General features: G+C 41.7%; 1 protein-coding gene across 1 annotated transcript in view; it reads right to left on the bottom strand.

Moving 5' to 3' along the window:
* IFRD2 (interferon related developmental regulator 2) overlaps positions 1-20,359 on the bottom strand; it is a 677,402-nt gene that overhangs the window by 180,981 nt on the left and 476,062 nt on the right. The window contains exon 10 of the mRNA XM_044078882.1: positions 18,807-18,935. Within this exon, the coding sequence (XP_043934817.1) occupies positions 18,807-18,935 (129 nt within the window). The remainder of the gene's footprint in view (positions 1-18,806; positions 18,936-20,359) is intronic.

The following is a 20,359-nucleotide window of genomic DNA, read 5'->3' on the forward strand; positions in this document are numbered from 1 at the left end:
CAGCAATGTGGAACGAAGAACATCACCATATAAATAAAAAACATCTGCAATAATTCCCTTTCATATACTGTTTGCAACATACACTTATATATAGCATTTTTCTCATCAGTACTGAATTTATCAAATAAGCCTTTTTTCTGAATGATAATTTTTATGTTCTCCAAAAAAAGACGTTTTACTTATTCTATTGTTTTCCCCTATTAAGCACTACTTATATTGTTATATACTAACACACAAATTTCATTCATTGTAATAAAAAAAAAAGAAAACAATATATATACCCCTCTGATCTTTACTACATCATATAAACCTTTACTTTTCTCTATTTAAAGTCAACCTAATTATCTCTCGACATTCATTTGTGCAAATTACTTATCCAACTTTTGTTTTGGTAATTATTATGTCATCTGCATGTGCTAACAGAACTGGAATTCTTAACCCTTCAGACGTTATATCCCCCATCTCCTCCATTTTGTAATTTATTTTTCATACTATCACATTCATAACTAATGCACAGTGTCTTACAACTCATTGGACATCCCTGTCTTACGCCATTCTTTTTATATATCTCTTGTCTAAATCAGCCATTCACAAAGTAGTTTTACTTTATTATTAGTACTATACACGGACTTGCATAATTTCCTAACCTTCTCACGCATGTTATATTCTTTCATTATTACCCACAAGATTTGACATCCAACTGTGCCAAATGCCTTATTAAGGTCTACTTTCATGATTTTGGTGCTTCTTTTCTGTTCATAAGCTACCTATCCACAACCCTTTTTCCCATTTTGCACATGGGGTTGGGGTGTCACTAACGGTGGCAATTAACTAGAGCCAAGACTTACACTGCTAGGTGGCTAACCCTGCAGCGGTTTCTGTTCTCAATATCATCCACAATTTCTCTGTCATTAACAGCTGACAACCCTTCTCCTTTATACTATAAATGCTATCTTCCATAATATTTTCCATTTTAGTTTGAAATCTCTTTTGTATTATTTTCATAAAGATCTTATAATCCTTCCTATTCAATACTAATGGTCTCCAGTTTTTAATGGTCTTCTATCTTCCTTCTTCCATATGAATTTAAGTATTCCACTACATACAGTGGATATAAAAAGTGTACACACCCCTGTTAAAATGCCAGGCTTTTGTGATATAAAAAAATGACACCACAATAAATCATTTCAAAACTTTTCCCACCTTTAATGTGACCTATAACCTGTGCAATTCAACTGAAAAACAAACAAATCTGTTCGGGGGGAAAATATAAAAAAATAAAAAACGTACAATAAGCTGGTTGTATAAGTGTGCACACCCTTAAACTAATACTTTGCTGAAGCACCTTTTAATTAAATTACAGCATTCAGTCTTCTTGGGTACACACCTGCCATCAATTAGAGAGACTCTGATTATCCTCAAATAAATTTCAGTTGTCCTAGCAGGATTTTCCTGACATTTTCTCAGTTGCCTGCTACAGCAAAAGCCATCGTTTGCAGACAGCTTACAAAGCATCAAAGTGAGCTCATTGTTCAAAGGTATCAGTCAGGAGAAGGGTACAAAAAAATTTCCACAGCATTGGATATACCGTGGAACACAGTGAAGACAGTCATTAAAAATTGGGGAAAATATGGGACAACAGTGATGTTGCAAAGAACTGGACGTCCCTCCAAAATTGAAGAGGAGACAAGACAAACACTGGTCAGAGATGCTGCCAAGAGACCTAGAGCAACACTGAAGGAGCTGCAGGAATTTCTGGCAAGGACTGGTTCTGTACTACATGCGACAACCATCTCCCGTACTCTCCATATGTCTGGACTATGGGGTAGGGTTGCAAGATGGAAGCCTTTTCTTACACAGAAAAACATCCAGGCCTGGCTAAAATTTGCAAAACAATATAAAGTCTCCCAAAAGCATGTGGAAAAATGTGTTATGGTCTGATGAGACCAAGGTTGAACTTTTTGGCCACAATTCCAAAAGGTACGTTTGGCACAAAAACACTTTGCATCACCAAAAAAATCACCTCCCCCCCCACGGTGAAGCATGGTGGTGTCAGTATCATGCTTTGGGGTTGCTTTTCTTCAGCTGAACTCGAACTCTGGCTTTGGTCAAGGTGGAGGGAATTATGAACAGTCCTAAATGCCCAGTCACTTTTGGCCCCAAACCTTCATGCATCTGCTAGAAAGGTGAAGATGAAGAGGAATTTCACTTTTCAACACGACAATGACCCCAGCATACATCCAAATCAACAAAAGAATGGCTTCACCGGAAGAAAATTAAAGTTTTGCAATGCCCCAGCCACAGCCCAATCTGTGGGGATGACCTGAAGAGGGCTGTGCACAAGAGATGCCCTAGCAATCTGATAGATTTGGAGCACTTTTGCAAGGAAGTGGGGGTAAATATTGCAAAGTCAAGATGTACCCAAGAAGACTGAATGATGAAATTAAATCAAAAGGTGCTTCAGCAAAGTATTACTTTAAGGGTATGCACACTTATACAACCAGTTTATTGTATGTTTTTTTATTTTTTATATTTTTTCCCTTAACAGATTTATTTTTCAGTTGAATTGTACAGGTTATAGGTCACATTAAAAGGTGGGAAAAGTTCTGAAATGATTTACTGCAGTTTCATTTTTTTATATCACAAAAACCTGGCATTTTAAAGTACAGTTGTGTAAACTTACCATAAATGTAGATGCTCAAGTGCATTCACTGTTGCAGTCGTACATTTGGGTTATCTGCTTGCAGGTAGCCCTCAGTCGGCCTGATTAACAAAGTCTTTGGTCTTGCGTTGGTTGCTGTCCCTTCTTCCATGACGTCAGGTAGTCGGGGGTATAAAGCATTCAGCCAACGGCATTACAACAGTTTTTCTTGCCCCAGATGTCAGGTGCCCCCCTAATGGGAAGCAATTAAATATAGAAGTACAATGAAGCTGTGAAGGTCTGAAAACACCCTCAGAAGCCGATGCCTGCTCAGCGGCTCCGGACCCATCTGAGGGGTTAATTTCCGTAGGCCCAATACCTTGAGTTTCCCGAGGCCTAGAAATCTCCACGTGGGAGTCGGAGGCAGCCTGTGGCTCTGAGGTAGCGGGTGTCAGGGGCTGCGAAAGCGCCTCACTGAGAACCGGCAACTGGTCTACAAGAGGCTTCATCGTCAGTTTTGGACCTCGGATGCCTGTCCTTATCTTTGCCTGAGTTTTTTGTGTATTCCGGTCATCGGTTGTTCCAACGGCATGGTATAATTGAACCTTCGGCCAAAATAATGGCGAGCAAAATCAAACCGATGTTTAATAGTGCTCTTGTTAAATCTAGCACAAAACAGGCAACTAGTGACGTCGTGGTCTGGGCCTAGGCATGGAATACAGAAAGAATGAAAATCCTTATGAGGTATTTGCTTCCCACAAGAAATGCAATTATTAACTTTTACTGACATCGGTCTGTGGCAAGAAAAAGTTTCCCCAATGGGGTACTTAGCTTTATTGAAGACTTCGGTTCTGAAATTCGAATTCAAAAATCTCAGGAGTCGGACGACCGGCACTTGCTAACTGCTTTTGCTTCGGGCACCGCGCGGCACGACAGACTGGGGAAAATGGCTGCATCTTATATTCCCCTGGCGCACTGACGTCAGGGAAGAAGTGACAGCAACCTAAGCTTGACCAAGACTTTGGAACTCTGGCCGACTGCGGGACCGCCTGACGGCAGGATAACCCAAGTGTAATGACTGCAGCAGTGAAACACGAACATCCAGGGTTGCAACAGTGAATATGCTCAAACATCTACATTTATGGTAAGTGTAGATAACTGTACTATGTTCTTTGTGTTTCACTGTTGCAGTCATTACATTTGGGTAAATTCCCAAAGTTACAGTTGGGAGGGGGATTTTAAATAGCATTAGGACCAGCTATAAGGCCCTGCAAGACTGCAGTGGCAAAACCAGCTCTGGATTTAGAGAAAATTTGCAAAGGATAATGCTTGGTGAAAGTATATACAGAACTTCAGGTAGCAGCTTCCAGGATGTCCCTGGTAGGGACACCTCTGAGAACGGCTGTAGAGGTAGATGCAGCCCTGGTGGAGTGAGGTCTGATCCCCTGGGGGATAGGTTGTCTATGGTGCTTATAGCAGAAATGAATGCAATGGCCTATCCATTTAGAAATGATTTGCTTTGAAATAGCCTTCCCCTCTGCCCCTGCAGCAAATGCCACCAGCAGTTGTTCAGATTTCCTTTGCGGTTTACTCCTGTCCAAGTAGAATCTAAGTTGTCTGTGCACATCTAAGTACTGCAGTATCTGTTCCCCTTTGTTCTGTGGATTAGGAAAGAAGGTTGGCAAATGAATGGACTGTTTAAGAGCCACACTGGATACCACCTTGGGCATGAAGGATGGATTGGTTCTGAGGGACACACTGTCCGCATGAAAGATTATGAAAGGCACCACTGCCATAAGGACCTGTAACTCAGATACCCTTCTAGCTGAAGTGATTGCTAAAAGGAAAGCCGTTTTCCAAGAAAGAAATTTTAAGTCCGCAGTGGCAGCTGGCTCGAAAGGAGGTAGAGTGAGTTTCTCTTGGGTGGTCTCAAATTTCTGGCCCCTCTGAGGAACTGCTTGAGCAGTGGATGAGAGAAGAGGGGAGGTTCTGTGTTATAATTTCTGAAATGGCTGCGGCGTGGATTTTAATGGAGGAAAAATACAGGCCCTTGTGAGGCATCTCAGTTAATTGTAAAATCTGAGGTAAATTAGGCGCTGCTGTGCTCATCCCTTGCGATTGGTTCCTGGCACAGAATCTTTTCCATTTTTCAGCATAAGATTTTCTAGTACTAGGCCTCCTTGCCTCTAAAATGATATCCATCACAGGTTTAATGAGGGATGGTAAAGGAGAGATTAGATAATTAGCCAGGCTGCAAGGTTCAGGGTTAGAAGCTGAGGGTGCAAAATCTGGTTCTCCTACTGGGACAACAGGGAAGGAGTCTGAGGCAAGTGCCATGGGGATAACTGTGACACACTGTGCAAGAGGGGGTACCAGTGTTGGTGTGGCCAGTCTGAAGCAATCAAAATCATCCTTGGTTTGTCCTGTTTGATTTTTAGTAGTACTTTGGGGAGCAGAGACAGAGGGGGGAAGGCATAAACGGATAGGTTTTTCCAGCTGAAGGACAGATAATCCACTTTCCAGGTTTGTTTGTGGGGAGACCTTGTGCAAAATTTGTCCAATAGGTAGCTCTGGGGAGAGGTAAATAGATCTATATCTGGGCTCCCCCATTTGCTTGTCTACATGTTGAAAATCCTTGGTTCCAGTTTCCACTCATATGTTCATAGGTTGGTACTAGGCTATCAGCCCTAGGGCCTATACAAGCCTAGCCATAACAATTCCCTGGCTATTTCTTCCCACATTATTTACTTTCCTGGACCCCTGTCTAGCAGGGTGGGTCCATGAGGATTCTGCTTAGTCCATCTGCCAGTGTATTTAATTTTCCTGGCAGGAATTCAGGAATTGAGCTTGTAGGTGCACTTGGTAGCTTAAGGCTGTGTTCCACAATGCCATGGCTAGTCTGCAGAGGGGGTAAAGAATGTGTTCCCTCCTGCTTGTTTATGTACCACTTAACAGTGGTGTTGTCCGTCCTTAACATTAGTTGTCCTGGAAGAATGTGGTCCTTGAAGGCTGTCAGAGCATTCTGTACAGCTAACATTTCTTTTTGATTGATATGCAGGTGCATTTGACTTGGGTTCCATTTGCCCTGAATGCACTTCCCTGCCAGGTGAGCCCCCCATGCATAGTCTGATGCGTCTGTTAGGGTTTGGGTGGCAGGGGGTGGTATGAAAGGTAGTCCCTTGTTTTGGTGGCAGGCCTCCACCCACCAAAGGAGTTCTAGGTGTAGGCAAGGTATGATGGGAATCATTGCTTCTAGATCCTGGGAATGTTGACACCATAGGCTTTTTAGATACCACTGTAGTTTCCTCGTATGCAGGCTTGCATATGGAAATAGAAGAATGCAGGAGGCCATGAACCCCAAGGCTTGCAGTATTTGTCTTGCAGATAGCAGGGTTTTTGTGGCCACCTGTTTGAAGTAGGTTGTCAAATGAATTTGTTTCTCTGGCGTGAGGTAAGTCATCTGGGAAGTTGTATTCAAGCTTGCTCCCAGGAATATAATTTGTTGACAGGGTACCAGTTGAGATTTCTTTTCATTTATGATGTACCCTAGACAGGTTAGAACCCTTTGTACAAAGGCCAGATGATTCAAAAGTGTGTCCTGGCTTTCTGCCTGAACTAGACAATCGTTCAGGTATGGGTATATTTGAATATTTCTCTGCCTGCAAAATACAATAACAAGATCTAGGCACTTTGTGAATACACTGGGCGCAGTAGATGAGCCAAAGTGCAGTGCAGAGAACTGATAGTGAGTGTAGCCTGCTTTGCAGCGAAGGTATCTTCTGCAAGATTCCCTGATTGGGATGTGCAGGTATGCTTGTTTTAAATCTAGTGTTGCCAACCAGGCGTCTTTGCCTAGCATAGGAAGCAACTGGTGAAGAGTCAGTATCTTGAATTTTGGAATCTCCAAAAAGGTGTTTGAAGTAGACAGGTCCAAGATAGGACATCATGAATCGTCTTTTATGGATATCAGGAAAAGTCTCGAGTAGAAACCTTGTCCCTTTTCCTCTTATGGTACCAACTGAATAGCCTCATGCTTGAGAGAGAAAGTACTTGTTTTTGGGCCTCTGCCCATTGATTTGGGGGTAGGTCCGGCCACCCGTTTGGTGTTGGCAACGTACGGAAGTGAAATCTGTATCCCTAGGACACTATATTTAAAACCTATTTGTCCTGGGTAATGAGCTCCCAGTTCTTTGCATGAAGAGCAATCTTTACGGGCAGTCAGTTGATAAGTGCTTGGACATTTTAAAAGGAAGTAATTGAGACAGTTTACCATAGGGGGGAGTCTTATTACTCGCAGATTTGGAAGTGAAGGCCCCCCACTGATTGGTCCTGTGTGTCCCCTGGGACTGAAACTTGGGGTTTCTGCTGTGTCTGGGTTTGGCTTGAGGAGACCTGGAAGGGGCTGGAAAGGACCAATTTTTACAGGGCCAGTTCCTACTAAATCTAGGGGGCTGAACTTGTAAGAAGTCTTTAACAGTTTGCATAGATTTAGCTTTATCCTCCATCTTTTTAAGAACTTCCTCAGCCTTGCTGCCAAACAGGCGATTTTGATTTAAGGGAGCATCTAACAATTTAGCTTTAACATCATCAGGTAAAGATTGCTCCTTAAGCCAAGCATGCCTTCTGAGCATAGACCCAGTAACAGCAGCCCTGCAAGAGACCTCTAATGAATCAAAACCACATTGCAAAGTATGTTTTCCAACCTGTTTAGCAGAATGCATTAAATCCTATAATTCTTTATTTTCCACACAATCAGGAATAAACATTTTATGTTTAAGCAATCTAATAACACGTTGCTGATACTTTAACATATGAAACTGGCAGTTTAAAGCCCTAATGGCCAAGGTTGCAGAAGTGTAAACCTTCTTACCCAATCTATCCAGCGCCCTGGAGACTATCAGAAGGGGTAGGATTTTTAGCAGGAGAAGCCTTAATGCCCTTGGGCCCCTGAGAAATGGTCTCTGGATTCGCAATAGGATTTTTAAAAAGGAACTTGTGTGACTCAGGGACACTGTAGTATCGGTTAGGTTTTCTGGGAGCAGGAGGCAAGGAATCAGGGGCCAAACTAGATTCCAAGAAAACATCAACAACAATGTCTAGTACTGGAGGTATAGCTAAAGGCCTATGCTGAGGTAGGAGAAGGAAATCCCTAAGCCTCTTTTTTGAATCAAAAAAATCCTGGCTTTCCCAGTGGAAATGCTCCCTTAAAGTATGTAAGGTTTACCAAAAAGAAAAATCCTCAGGAGGGGAAGCAGAGGGAGTAGAGTCCTCTGCATCAGAATCTTCATAAGTAGGCAAGGACAAATCCAGATCATCAGAAGAGTCAGAAAAAACAGAATCTTGATCAGAAGATTCATAATCAACCTCAGTCCTAGGCCTCTTAGGGGGGGGGGTTGGCTACCCCTGATTAGAGTTATTAGATCTTCAGCCATTCTTATCATTTGTTTTTTTAGGCATAGAGGCCTGAGCATGTGGCCTGGGTGTCAGTTTTTTAGGCATGGTTCAAGATTTAGGCCTAAGTAAAGAAGGAGGCGTTGGTTTAATATGCAAGTCCGTAGGCCTGAATACACCCTCAGAAGCCGATGCCTGCACAGTGGCTCTGGACCCATCCAAGGGAGCAAAATCCATGTGCTTCCAGACTGTACTGTGGTGTCCTTGATGCCAAAGACAGTCCACGGGAATTTGATAAGTCAGAGTTTCTCCAAAGAATGATCAATCAATTAATAAGTTACAGTAAAGATTTATTACCCATCTCCAATATTTCAAACTCCAGATCAGAACTGAAATGGTAAAGCACCAGGTGTTTGAAGGGGGGGGGGGGGCTGGCACTTTACTTGGCAACAGCAGTGCAACTACTCAGAGGTAACTGACCCAGTGATGGAAAACAAGCAAAGTTTTAGTTTTAAACACCTTTGTTATCGCCTAAAGACAGACACAGGCAAATATACATGAACAGAAAGGAAACCATTTTAACATTTTCCCATTTAAATACAGTGCACATCACATTTTCTTTGCTACTATCAGCACATTACAAAAGATGCTTAATTCCTTCCTTCCCTTAAACCTCACTCCTAAATGTGGGTAGGCACATAATTTACAGCTACAGCCTTTTTTTTTTTTTTACTCTTCATTAATTTTACATACCAAAAGACTTGAAATGTTCTCAAAATGTTACACAACACTGACATGTCCTTTTTTGAATTTATCAGGCACAAAATAATATCTGCAAATAAAGCCAACTTAATTCTGGCAACAACTTTGCCATGCTTTTAGGTAGTATAGAAAAAACACTTTATAATTGTGGTTTGAAATTGAAATGGGTCTATATGAAGCTGGGTCTGAAGGGTCTTTGCCATCTTTAGGTAACACAGCCACCACATCTTTCTTCCAAGATATTGGTGAAGTCCCCTCCTTTAAAAATACTGAAACAAAATCTTCCATATCTTCACCACTTCTTCCTTTCCAATTTCCAAACTTTCATAGGAATACTACTGGTTCCTGGCGCCTTTCCTGAAGATGGATTATACATCTCTGTTCTCATCAACTCCTACTGTAACTCTTAGTTGTTGGATGTTGCCTACCTCTAACCTTGGCAAAAGTCTTCCATAAATATTTCCATCCATACTATTTCTTGATTTCCACATTTCTCTCTGTTTCATACAATTTTTTTTATAAAATTTCCAGAATTTCTCTAAAACTTCTACAGGATCTCTGGTTATTTTTCTTGTTACAGGTTCCCTAACTTTGGTGACAAACATTTGAACGTTCTGTTGCTCAAGTTGTGCTGAAAGTTTTTGTGCTCTGGAGTTATCAAAACAATCATTGCTTAACTGCAATCTTTCTAAACTCATGCATATTACTCAGACACTCCCTTTTTTTTTTCTTTAACACTCTGCATTTCTCTTGCTCTCTGACATCCCCTTATTCTCTAATACTTAAACCTTTGTCAGCCCCTTCCAAGTAACTTCCTATTACTTCTTAACTAGATCTCTTTCTCACTTACTTTGACCCTATTTTTAAATGTCATTGTCATTCTATCCCAGTCACTAGCTATAACTTCTGAAGATCTATTTTCCCTAACAACTCTAAGAATTTCCACTACCTCTTCCTTACATTAGGTGTGAAAGGTGTTTACCTTACAGGCACAAGTTGCAGGGTTTTATTCTCGCATGGGTAACTGGCTAGGCTTAAAATGTCCCATAACGGCAGGTAGCCTAGTACTAATGTGTGAATCTGTATTAAAAAATAAATAAATAAATTCTCTTTTTAACAGGTAAGGTGGGAAAGTGCCAGTGTCTTATTTTTACTTTATTACCTTGCATTTGTGTGCACTGCATCAGCCTGTAGTTTATTAATCCATTTACATTCCAAATTTTCTGTTTTAGTTACAAAACAGATAAAACACCCGAGTCAACGGATCACTGTACAGAGCAAATTAAATAATCCAAGTGAAGAGTACGAATACAGTGAGACGAAACACGGCTCCCTTTCTCATAGAATACAAATCAGACCATTCTGTAAAAAGGCTAAACTCTTTAATTTAGGTTAGCGCTTTCACCACCGTGCAAGTGGTTCATCAGACCATACAAATGATAGCAGCAAAAACACTTTATGTACTTACATTTTCAACCCGTTCCACAGATGCTTCTAATCAGCATAATTAACTTATTCAATCTATTGCATTTAACGTATTGCGTAGACATTCAAATACATTAAAAAGGTATCCTAAAACTTCCCTTCTAAGGTTCAAGTTAAATTATCACAATAAGCACTATTTAAAAGCATATAAATATCCCGAGCTGAAAAAACATAAAAGCTCCATAGTACAAAAGTTACAAATCTGTTCCAAAGCTTTATTCAAATGCTTATGTATTTTGAATACTACATCTGCAAAAAGTACAGTTTTGTACCTACCATAAATGTAGATGTTCGAGGATTCCCTTGCTGCAGTCCTGACAATTGGGTATAGTCCGCGTCCCAGTCGGCCCGAATACCAGAGTATAAGGCTGACGTCGGTCATGGCGCCTTAGACTGACGTCAGTACGTCAGGGTACTAATGCGCATGACCGACGCCATTTCCTCAGTCTTTTCTTGCCCCAGATGTCAGAAGACCCAAAAAGACAAGTCCCAAAACAACCTGCACCAAAAAACATGTACAATATATACAGTAATATATATACAAAAAATATAAGCATGTAAACTCACCTACACAACCACCCTGAAACACAGAGGGAAGGAGGGAGGGTAAATTGGACTGCAGCAAGGAATCCTCGAACATCTACATTTATGGTAGGTACAAAACTGTACTATGTTCTTCGTCTTCCCTTGCTGCAGTCCTGACAATTGGGTAGAATCCCAAAGCAGAGGTAAGGGAGGCTGGCAATTTATAAAGTAGCAGGAGCTGACAACATGCCTTGTAAAACAGCTGTGGCAAAACCAGCTCTAGTCTTAGAGTATACAGGCAGGTGATAATGCCTAGAGAAAGTATGCACTGAACTCCAAGTAGCTGCTTCCAGAATATCCTTAGTTGCCACCCCTTAGAAATGCTGTTGAAGTGGCAGTAGCCCTAGTGGAATGAGGCCTAATCCCAGCTGGAACCTCTTTGCCATGATGGGAATAACAAAATGCAATGCAAAAGCCAATCCACCTAGAAATAGTTTGTTTTGACACAGGCTTGCCCTGTGAACTTAAAGCAAAAGAAACAAGTAACTGCTGAGACTGCCTAAAATCTTTAGTCCTGCTCAAATAATAACGCAATTGCCTGTGTACATCTAAAGTGTGCAAAATCTTTTCCCCTTTATTTTGAGGATCTGCAAAAACGTAGGCAAATGAATAGTTTGGTTTAAAGCCACACTAGAAACCACCTTAGGCATAAAGGAAGGATTAGTACGTAATGATACCCTGTCCTTATGGAAAATCAAAAAGGGCTCTACTGCCATAAGGGCCTGCAACTCAGATACCCTTCTTGCAGAAGTAATAGCCAACAGAAAAGCAGTCTTCCATGACAAATATTTCAATTCAGCAGTAGCTGCAGGCTCAAAAGGTTGTAGAGTAAGTTTTTCCAACACAAAATTGAGATCCCAAGCAGGAGTAGGAGCTCTACGTGGGGGTCTTATATTCTTTGCCCTCTAAGAAACTGCTTGAACAAAGGATGCGAAAACAAAGGTGGGTCACAATCATAGTGAGCTGAAATTGCTGCAGCATGAATCTTTATGGAAGAGAAAGACAAACCTTTGTCCAATAATTCAGTAAGATATTGAAGAGCCACACTCAAATTAGGCTCTGAAATCTCCAAATTCTTTGCTGTACTCCAAAATAAAAATCTCTTCCATTTTTCTGCGTACACTCTCCTAGTACTAGGCCTTCTAGCTTCCATAATCACATTAAAAACTTGTTGAGGAAGCTGAGACCTACCATGCTTCAACACAGAATATGCCAGGCTGTGAGATGAAGAGATTGAAGCTTGACATTGAGCAGATGACCGTCCATCTGAGATAACAGATGAGGAATCAGAGGTAAAGGCCATGGAGGCTTCTTTACAAGACTCCTTAGAAGTGGGTACCAGTGTTGCCGAGGCCAATCTGGAGCTATCAAAATCATCCTTGGCCTGTCCTGTCTGACCTTTAGTAATACCTTTGGAAGAAGAGGTAGAGGTGGAAAGGCATAGACATGAAGGTTTTTCCAACTGAAAGACAGAGCATCCACTTTCCAAGCTGTGTGATGAAACCCCTTTGTGCAATACTTTGGCAGCTGGTGGTTTAGTGGAGAAGCGAACAGATCTATGTCTGGAGTTCCCCATGACACTGTCAATTTCTGAAATACATGAAGATCCAGTTTCCACTCGTGGGGATCCATGATTTGTCTGCTTAATACATCTGCTAGGGAGTTCTGTGCTCCTGGCAGAAACCTTGCCTGAAGAGTCAGTTGCAGGCTTAACGCAGTCTCCCATAAAATCATTGCTTGCCTGCATAGAGGATAAGAATGTGTTTCCCCTTGCTTGTTGATGTACCACATGACAGTTGTGTTGTCTGTCAGAATCAACACCTGCCCTGGAAGAAGTAACTCCTTGAACGCCATCAATGCAAACTGGACTGCTAACATCTCCTTCATGTTGATATGTAGATGCTGTAGTCTGGCAGGCCACTTGTCTTGTATCCACTTTCCATTTAGATGAGCTCCCAAGCAGTGTCCGAGGCATCTGTCGTTAAAATCTGACTCGCCTCTGGCGGGTCACAGAGAGTCCCTTGTTTAGGTGACATTCCTGAGCCCACCACAAGAATTCCTTTTGAAGGCAAGGTATTATTTGAATGACAGTGTCCAAATCTTGGCAGTGCTGTGTCCATACATTTTGAGATACCATTGCAGCTTCCTCATATGCAGTTTGGCATTGGGAAGCACCAGAATACAAGATGCCATGAACCCTAATGCTTGAAGGACTGTCCTTGCAGTCAGCACGGACTGATGAGATAGTTGGTGGAAGTAAAGTGACAGACTCTTTTGTTTGTCCGGGGTTAAAAAGCCATCTGGGCTGCTGTATTCAGTCTCACACCCAGAAAGCACATGTCTTGAGAGGGTACTAGACTGGACTTTATTTCGTTCACAGAATACCCTAGGCATCTTAGCACTGCTATGACATATTCCAGATGCTGTAGAAGGTGTTCCTTTTCTTGAGCCAGAATCAGGCAGTCGTCCAAGTAAGGATAAATTTGAATGCCTTGAAGCCTGAAGTAAGCTATCACTGGAGCCAGAACCTTTGTGAATACTCTGGGCAGTAGATAAGCCAAAGGGCAATGCAGAGAACTGATAATGAAAATCTCCAGTTCGAAACGCAGATACTTTCTGCAACTTAGCCTTATGGGCACATGAAGGTAAGCTTCCTTGAGATCCAAAGTTACCATCCAGTGATCCTTGCCCAGCAGAGGTAACAGTTGCTGTAACGTCAACATCTTGAACTTGGGAATGTCCAGATAAGTGTTGAGGATAGATAAATCCAAAATTGGTCTCCACGTGTTCCCCTTCTTTGGTACTAGGAACAGGCGAGAATAAAATCCAAGCCCCTTTCTGACACAGGGACTGGCTGAATAGCCCCTATCTGGAGTAACTGAAAAACTTGCTTGTGAGCCTCTTTTCTTTGTGGAGGAGGAACATCTGGCATGCCTTTGAAAGGGGGCATTGTGTGGAAATAAAATCTGTACCCGTGATGAATGATATCCAGCACCCATCTGTCTTGAGTGATTAAATCCCAATTTTCTTTGAAAAGAGACAATCTTCCTCCCAAAGGAGCTGCCAGGCGAGTCCACTGGCAGCTGAAAAGGCAGGTCATTGGTTCTGCTTACGAAAGGACTGACCCCTGCCCTCGCCAGAAGTCTGAGCAGGTGAACTGTCTGATCTAGGCCTAAACGAACCTTGAGCCCTGCCCCTACCACGTCTAGACCTACCCCTAGACTGGGAACCATAAGCAGGATACGTCCACCCCTTAGCAGGCCAATTTCTACTAAACTTGGAGGCTGCACCTGCAAAAATCTTTAACAGTCTGCATAGACTTAGCTTTGTCCTCCATTTTCTTTAAAACTGCTTCCACAGGCGGTCCAAACAACACATCAGACTGTAAAGGAGCATCCAAAATCCTGGTCTTAACATGCTCAGCCAAATTCTGATCCTTCAACCATGCATGTCTGCGAAGAACAGAACTAGTAGCAGCCACCCTCGAGGAGGCCTGAACCGCATCAAAACCACACTGCAAAGAATGCTTACCCACTTGTTCAGACACATGAACCAAATCCAGCAATTCTTTACACTCAATACCTTCCGCCAAAGCATCCACCTTAGATTTCAATTGTGAAAGGAGATAATTCTGATATTTCAGCATATGAAATTGACAATTCAACGCCCTCATGGCTAGAGTGGAAGAAGTATATAATTTATTGAACCAACTATCCAAAGCCCTTGCCTCTTTATCAGAGGGTACAGGATTTTTAACCACAGGAGCTTTAACACCTTTAGGCCCCTGAGAAACAGTTTCTGGGTCGGCCCTGGGGCTCTTAAACAAATACTTATGAGCTTCGTGCACCCTATAATACCTATCAGGCTTAACAGGAGCAGGAGGCAAGGAATCAGGGTTCAGAGAAGCCTCTGCAAAACATCCTCCACCACATTCAACACCGGAGGAATAGCTAAGGGCCTATGCTGGGGCAAGAACAAGAATTCCCTAAGCCTTTTTCTGGAGTCAGAGTAATCTTGGCCTTCCCATTTAAAGTGCTCCCTCATGGAGTGAAGAGTCTCTGAAAATGAAAAATCCTCAGGAGGAGAAGCTGAAGGAGTGGAATCATCCACATCAGAATCAGAATAAGTAGGAAACTCTTGCAAGTCTTCCACAGAAGACTCTGAAGCCTGTGAACACTGTTCAAAACTATCAAACTCCTGTTCCACCCTAGGCCTCTTATCAGGTGGGGGCATAGAACCTCTAATCAGAGTAATCAAATCTTCTGCCATTTTAAGCATATGTTTCTTAGGCACAGAGCCGAAATGCTAGGAGAAGCCCCTACAGAAGCTGAACTTGGCCTTCCTCTAAAAGAAGCTTTGGCAACAGAAGGAGAGGCCCTAACTACCTTGGGAAGAGAGGGAAGAACAGTTGCCTGAGAAGCCCCCTCAGCCTGGCCTACCTCCTGAGAGGGCACATCCTGCAACAGTAAAGTATCTGCCTGAGACTCCATAGAGACTCCTGGCAAAACCTCTGGCTCCCTGAGCCTTCTAAAGGACCGGCGTCCGGGACTGCCGGTTCCTCACCCCTAGACTTCACTGTTTTGTCCTTGCGCTTCTTAGATGAAGCAGGCGTCGGAGTATCCGGCGGCATAGTATAATTGCAACGCTTCCCAAACACTAACCTAGCACAATCAAGCCTCCTCTTAATAGTGCGCTTGTTAAATCTAGCACAAGAGCGGCAACCAACAACGTCGTGCTCAGGCCCTAAACAAGGTATACACAAAGTATGATAATCCCTATGCGGTATCTGCTTCCCACAAGAAATACAGTTATTCACTTTTTCTGACATCCCGTTAAATACTGAGGCAAGAAAAAACCAGAATGTTCCTAACGGGTTACTTAGCCAACTCTGTATTCAGTCTGAAACTCCGGTTTCGGAAAATCTCAGAACGCCAACCTGCACTCGCAAAATTGCTTCTGCATCGGACCATGCGGCAAAAAAGACTGAGGAAATGGCGTCGGTCATGCGCATTAGTACCCTGACGTACTGACGTCAGTCTAAGGCGCCATGACCGACGTCAGCCTTATACTCTGGTATTCGGGCCGACTGGGACGCGGACTATACCCAATTGTCAGGACTGCAGCAAGGGAAGACGAAGAACATCTTAAAGTGTCATCATGCGTATAACGCAAGGTAGCGTAGAAGACTGTGAACCTCTTAAAGGGGAATCAATCAGTTTATACATATACATTCAAATGTACTACTAAACACAGAAAAATGCACTTTTCATCTGTATGAAATACAATATAGAATGGAAGCATATTATACCTTCCTTTACTAGCCCTAATTATAATCAAAGTATGTGCACACATCTATTTTGTTTTTATGTAACGCGGTATTCTTATTGTATAACATCATGTGCCGTTTTTGTTTTACATGGCATTAGCATAACACACAGTAGAGGTTTGAGATATGTGGGCACCATCAGAGGGGGTAGGGTTTTGGCAACATTAGCCTTAATGCCTTTTGGTCCTTGGGAAATGGTCTCTGGATCTGCAGTAGGATTCTTGAAGAGGAACTTGTGGGGCCAGGCTAGATTCCAAGAAGGCATCATCTACAATGTCCAGAACAGGAGGGACAGCTGAAGGCCTGTATTGAGGGAGGAGCAAGAATTTGCTAAGCCTCTTTTTGGAGTCAGAGTAATTCTGGCTTTCCCAGCGGAAATGCTCCCTAAGAGTGTGCAAGGTTTCACCAAAAGAAAAATCTTCTGGAGAGGAAGCAGAGGGAATGGAATCCTCAGCATCAGAATCCTCATGGGTAGATAAGGACAAATCCTGGTCATCAGAACAAACAGAAATTTCAGAATCCTGATCAGAAGAATCAGCAGGAAAATCAGTTCTAGGTCTCTTAGTGGGGGAAGGGTGGCTTCCCCTAATTAAAGTAATAAGGTCTTCAGCCATTCTAAGCATTTGTTTTTTAGGCATATGGGCCTGACTATCCGGTTTGGACGTCGGTTTTCTAGGTGTGGGTCGAGTTTTAGGCCATGATGAAGAAGATGGTGGCGGCTTAAAATGCAAATCTGTAGGCCTGAATACACCCTCAGAAGCTGGTGCCTGCACAGCGACTCCGGACCCATCCAAGGTAGAGACATCCGCAGGTTCCATAGTCGAAGAAGCATCTCGTGGCATATCGGACTCCAAATGGGTCTCAGTAGAGAAATGCGAATCTGAAGTAGTGGGTATCAGGGGCTGCGAAAGTGCCTCACTGAGTACTGGCGACTAGCTTAACGGAAGCGTCGTCGGCAATTTTGGACCTATGAGGTCTGTCTCTGTCTTTATCCTTATGTTTTTTCAGAATATCGGTAGTCGGATGGCTTACCGAAGCTATTTCTGCATAGTTAAACAGAGTACCAAAATAATTTGCTGCGAAAATAGACCAATGACGAATAGTTCGGGGATTGAATAAGGCAGAAAACTGAAAGCGACTGACGTAGTGGTCTGGGTCTAAGCAAGGAATGCAGTACGAATGAAAATCTTTGAGATATTTGTTTTCCACAGGTAAGACAATTGTTAACTTTTACTGACATCGGTTAAGAGCAAGAAAAAGAATCCTCAACAGGGTACTTAGCTTTTTTCAAAGACTTCGGTTCTGAAACTCAAAAACGAAAATTTCAGGAGTCAGACGACTGGCACTTGCGAACTGCTTCTGCTTCGGGCACCGCGCAGCAAGAAAGACTGATGTAATAGCATCGGCTGCATGTTTTATATCCCTGACGACCTGACGTCATAAAAGAAGAGACAGCATCCTACACAGGAATCCAAGACTCTGGTATACAGGCCGGCTCAGGGCTACCTGCAGGCAGATAACCCAAATGTAATGACTGCAACAGTGAAACACGAAGCATATCTGATTTGTTCTTAAAGCAAATTTCTGTTCCATGCAGCATGGCAGTTAAGACAGACATCAGGGACTGCCTATTATACATTACATACAGCATGAAGTCAAGATATAAAAACATGCTCAGCGAGGAAAAGTCATGCATTAAGACTTAACACATCTCCAACAATATGGCCCTTACTTTAGGTTCTTACAACTTACAACCATACATTTTTAAAACTGTAGCAACGAAGATGTGTGTTATTGTTTTTGAAATATATGAAATCTCTCCAAGTTGCCTCTGAAGGCATTTAGGTTTCTCTAAATGCCGATCACAAAAAAATGTCATAGCATGAAACCCTGCAAAATTACTCATTTTACTGTATTACTTTGATAATTTATAAACGTAAATAAATGGAAACTTTCCACAACTCTCAAGAAGTCTTTGTTAAATGGATAAATCACAAGATCTAACTGGACCTTTTTAAGCCATGACTAAATTCAAAGGCAAAAATGAAATAAGATGCAAATGCACTAAAGACAAAGATGCATTTAATACATTATTACAGTTTGTGCAAAACTGGTACAAACTAAGCTGCCTCTATAAAAATTCAGCAAAAACATGGTACAGTCAGACCAGCACCTTAATGGCCATTGCAGAGAAAACTGCATTTTTCTTTGCTACATTAATAGTACTTGCATCAAACTTTTTATTTTTTTTTCACACACACATTAGGAAATACTGCTAGTTGTATTTATATTAGCAAACAGTTAGAAAAAACTGTCAAAGCCCATGTCAAATCTGTAGACACTATAAAGTCCACAAAGATCTTACACAATAAATTTAACTATTTTTTATACTGTTAGTAAACAGCTCACTGCAGTGACATTCGCTAACCTTCAGTATGCCTCACTGAATACATTTTGCCTAGTTTTGTCTGAAAAGCATTTTTGCCATGAAGTAAACTCAAATTTAAAAATTGCAACAAACTACATAGTTACATCAAGCCAAGCTATCTTGTTTCTTAGAGGTGAAATGTGTTCTCTTCCTCCTGTTAAGGCAACAAATCTTTATGTCCTCCTTACCTGTAAGTGGTGCCGGACTCCGGAACCTAAGTTTTCCTTAAAAGCATTGTACGTTTTTCTCCTTACCCAGCTGTCTACATATATACACTCAAAGCCAAACTTTATAGTTTCTTCGGGACACTCTCCATTCTGTGCAGAAAACAAAACAAGCTGCAATTAGCTAATAAAGCATATCCACACTCTAGCAATACTAAATAAAAAAAAAAAAGTAAATTTGACAAGGGTGCAAACATTTGTTCTTACTGTATCAACTGATCTAAGTAAGCACCATCCACTATGGTTCTTGGGTTGGGTTCTTCCCAATCAATCACATCTGGCAAAAATCTTAAGACTTACATTCAAGGATAAGGGTGCCCCCATAACACAACAATGGAAGTGTCTGGTACAAAAGTGACATGCACCTCCCCCAAACCAACCACTTCATCTACACAAGACACGGCTCCTCCTTGGAAATTAAGACGATTTTAAGACTTAACACCCATATTAACCAAGTAAAATACAAACTTGTCAAACTTTCAGGGAAATCCAACAGCAGAGACTCCTGGAGGGAGGATACCAACAAAGATCAACTAAAACTTTTAAAACATATTTGATGTATTGGACTTGCCTTGATGGGCATTTGGTTGAGACTAATCCTCAGGAATGACAGACAAGTTAGAGAAGCAGAACAAAAGAAAAAGCACAGAACTCTGAAGTTAGACATTTGGATCACAATGAAATACATCCCATCTCAGAGTCATGGTAGAAAAAAAAAGTATGGCAAAGGTTTGTTTTGGTTAAGTGGTCGTAAGCAGGGATCACTGCAATGAGGACACATACTTGCAGCAAGCAGTGTAGAGATAATCATCTTTGGAGTAAGCTTGGATTATAGCACAGTGTAGCGTAAGGGGGACCATACACTTATGGCAGTACAAAGTTAATTTCCTTGATGCACTACAGTAAATAAGCTACTAAATCACATTCACAGTTAAAGCCTGCTTTGTGATGCACAACATGGCTATCTCAATGCCTTTACCACACTTACAGACCTTGTAATAACCACAGATACCATGTATTGCAACATGAACTAAGGCCATATTACCACAGAACTCTGCAATTATAACTTTGGCCTTTGAAACGGTCAACCACAGGATCATTCTCAGCAAGTTTAAAAAAAAAAATAACCTTTGGTGAACAAGCTATTCACCAAACATATGCAAGATAACCTTCCAAATTAAGTACAATAATTCCTCAACATCTGTTGGCATACTTAAAGTTGTTCCTTCAAGGATCTGTACTAGGCCTGCTACTCTTTTTCCCCAAACTTAACACATTTATTAACCCTCTAATGAAAAAACAACAAAGATGTACTTTCTCTCATGCAATCTTCATGCATGGTGCACATACGGATATTCTGGAGGTCAGCCTCTACTCTTTTTAACTTACAATTTAGTTTTAATTACATTAGGAATGACCCAAAGCCAGACGTTACAATGCTAAAAAATATATTTTCTATCTCCTGACACCTGTCTTTGTCCTCCAGTTGCTTACCACACTAGCATTTCAGCTAATGA

Source organism: Protopterus annectens, chromosome 7.part1, assembly GCF_019279795.1.
Source record: "Protopterus annectens isolate FY-2018-M chromosome 7.part1, PAN1.0, whole genome shotgun sequence".
Taxonomy (NCBI): Eukaryota; Metazoa; Chordata; order Ceratodontiformes; family Protopteridae; genus Protopterus; species Protopterus annectens.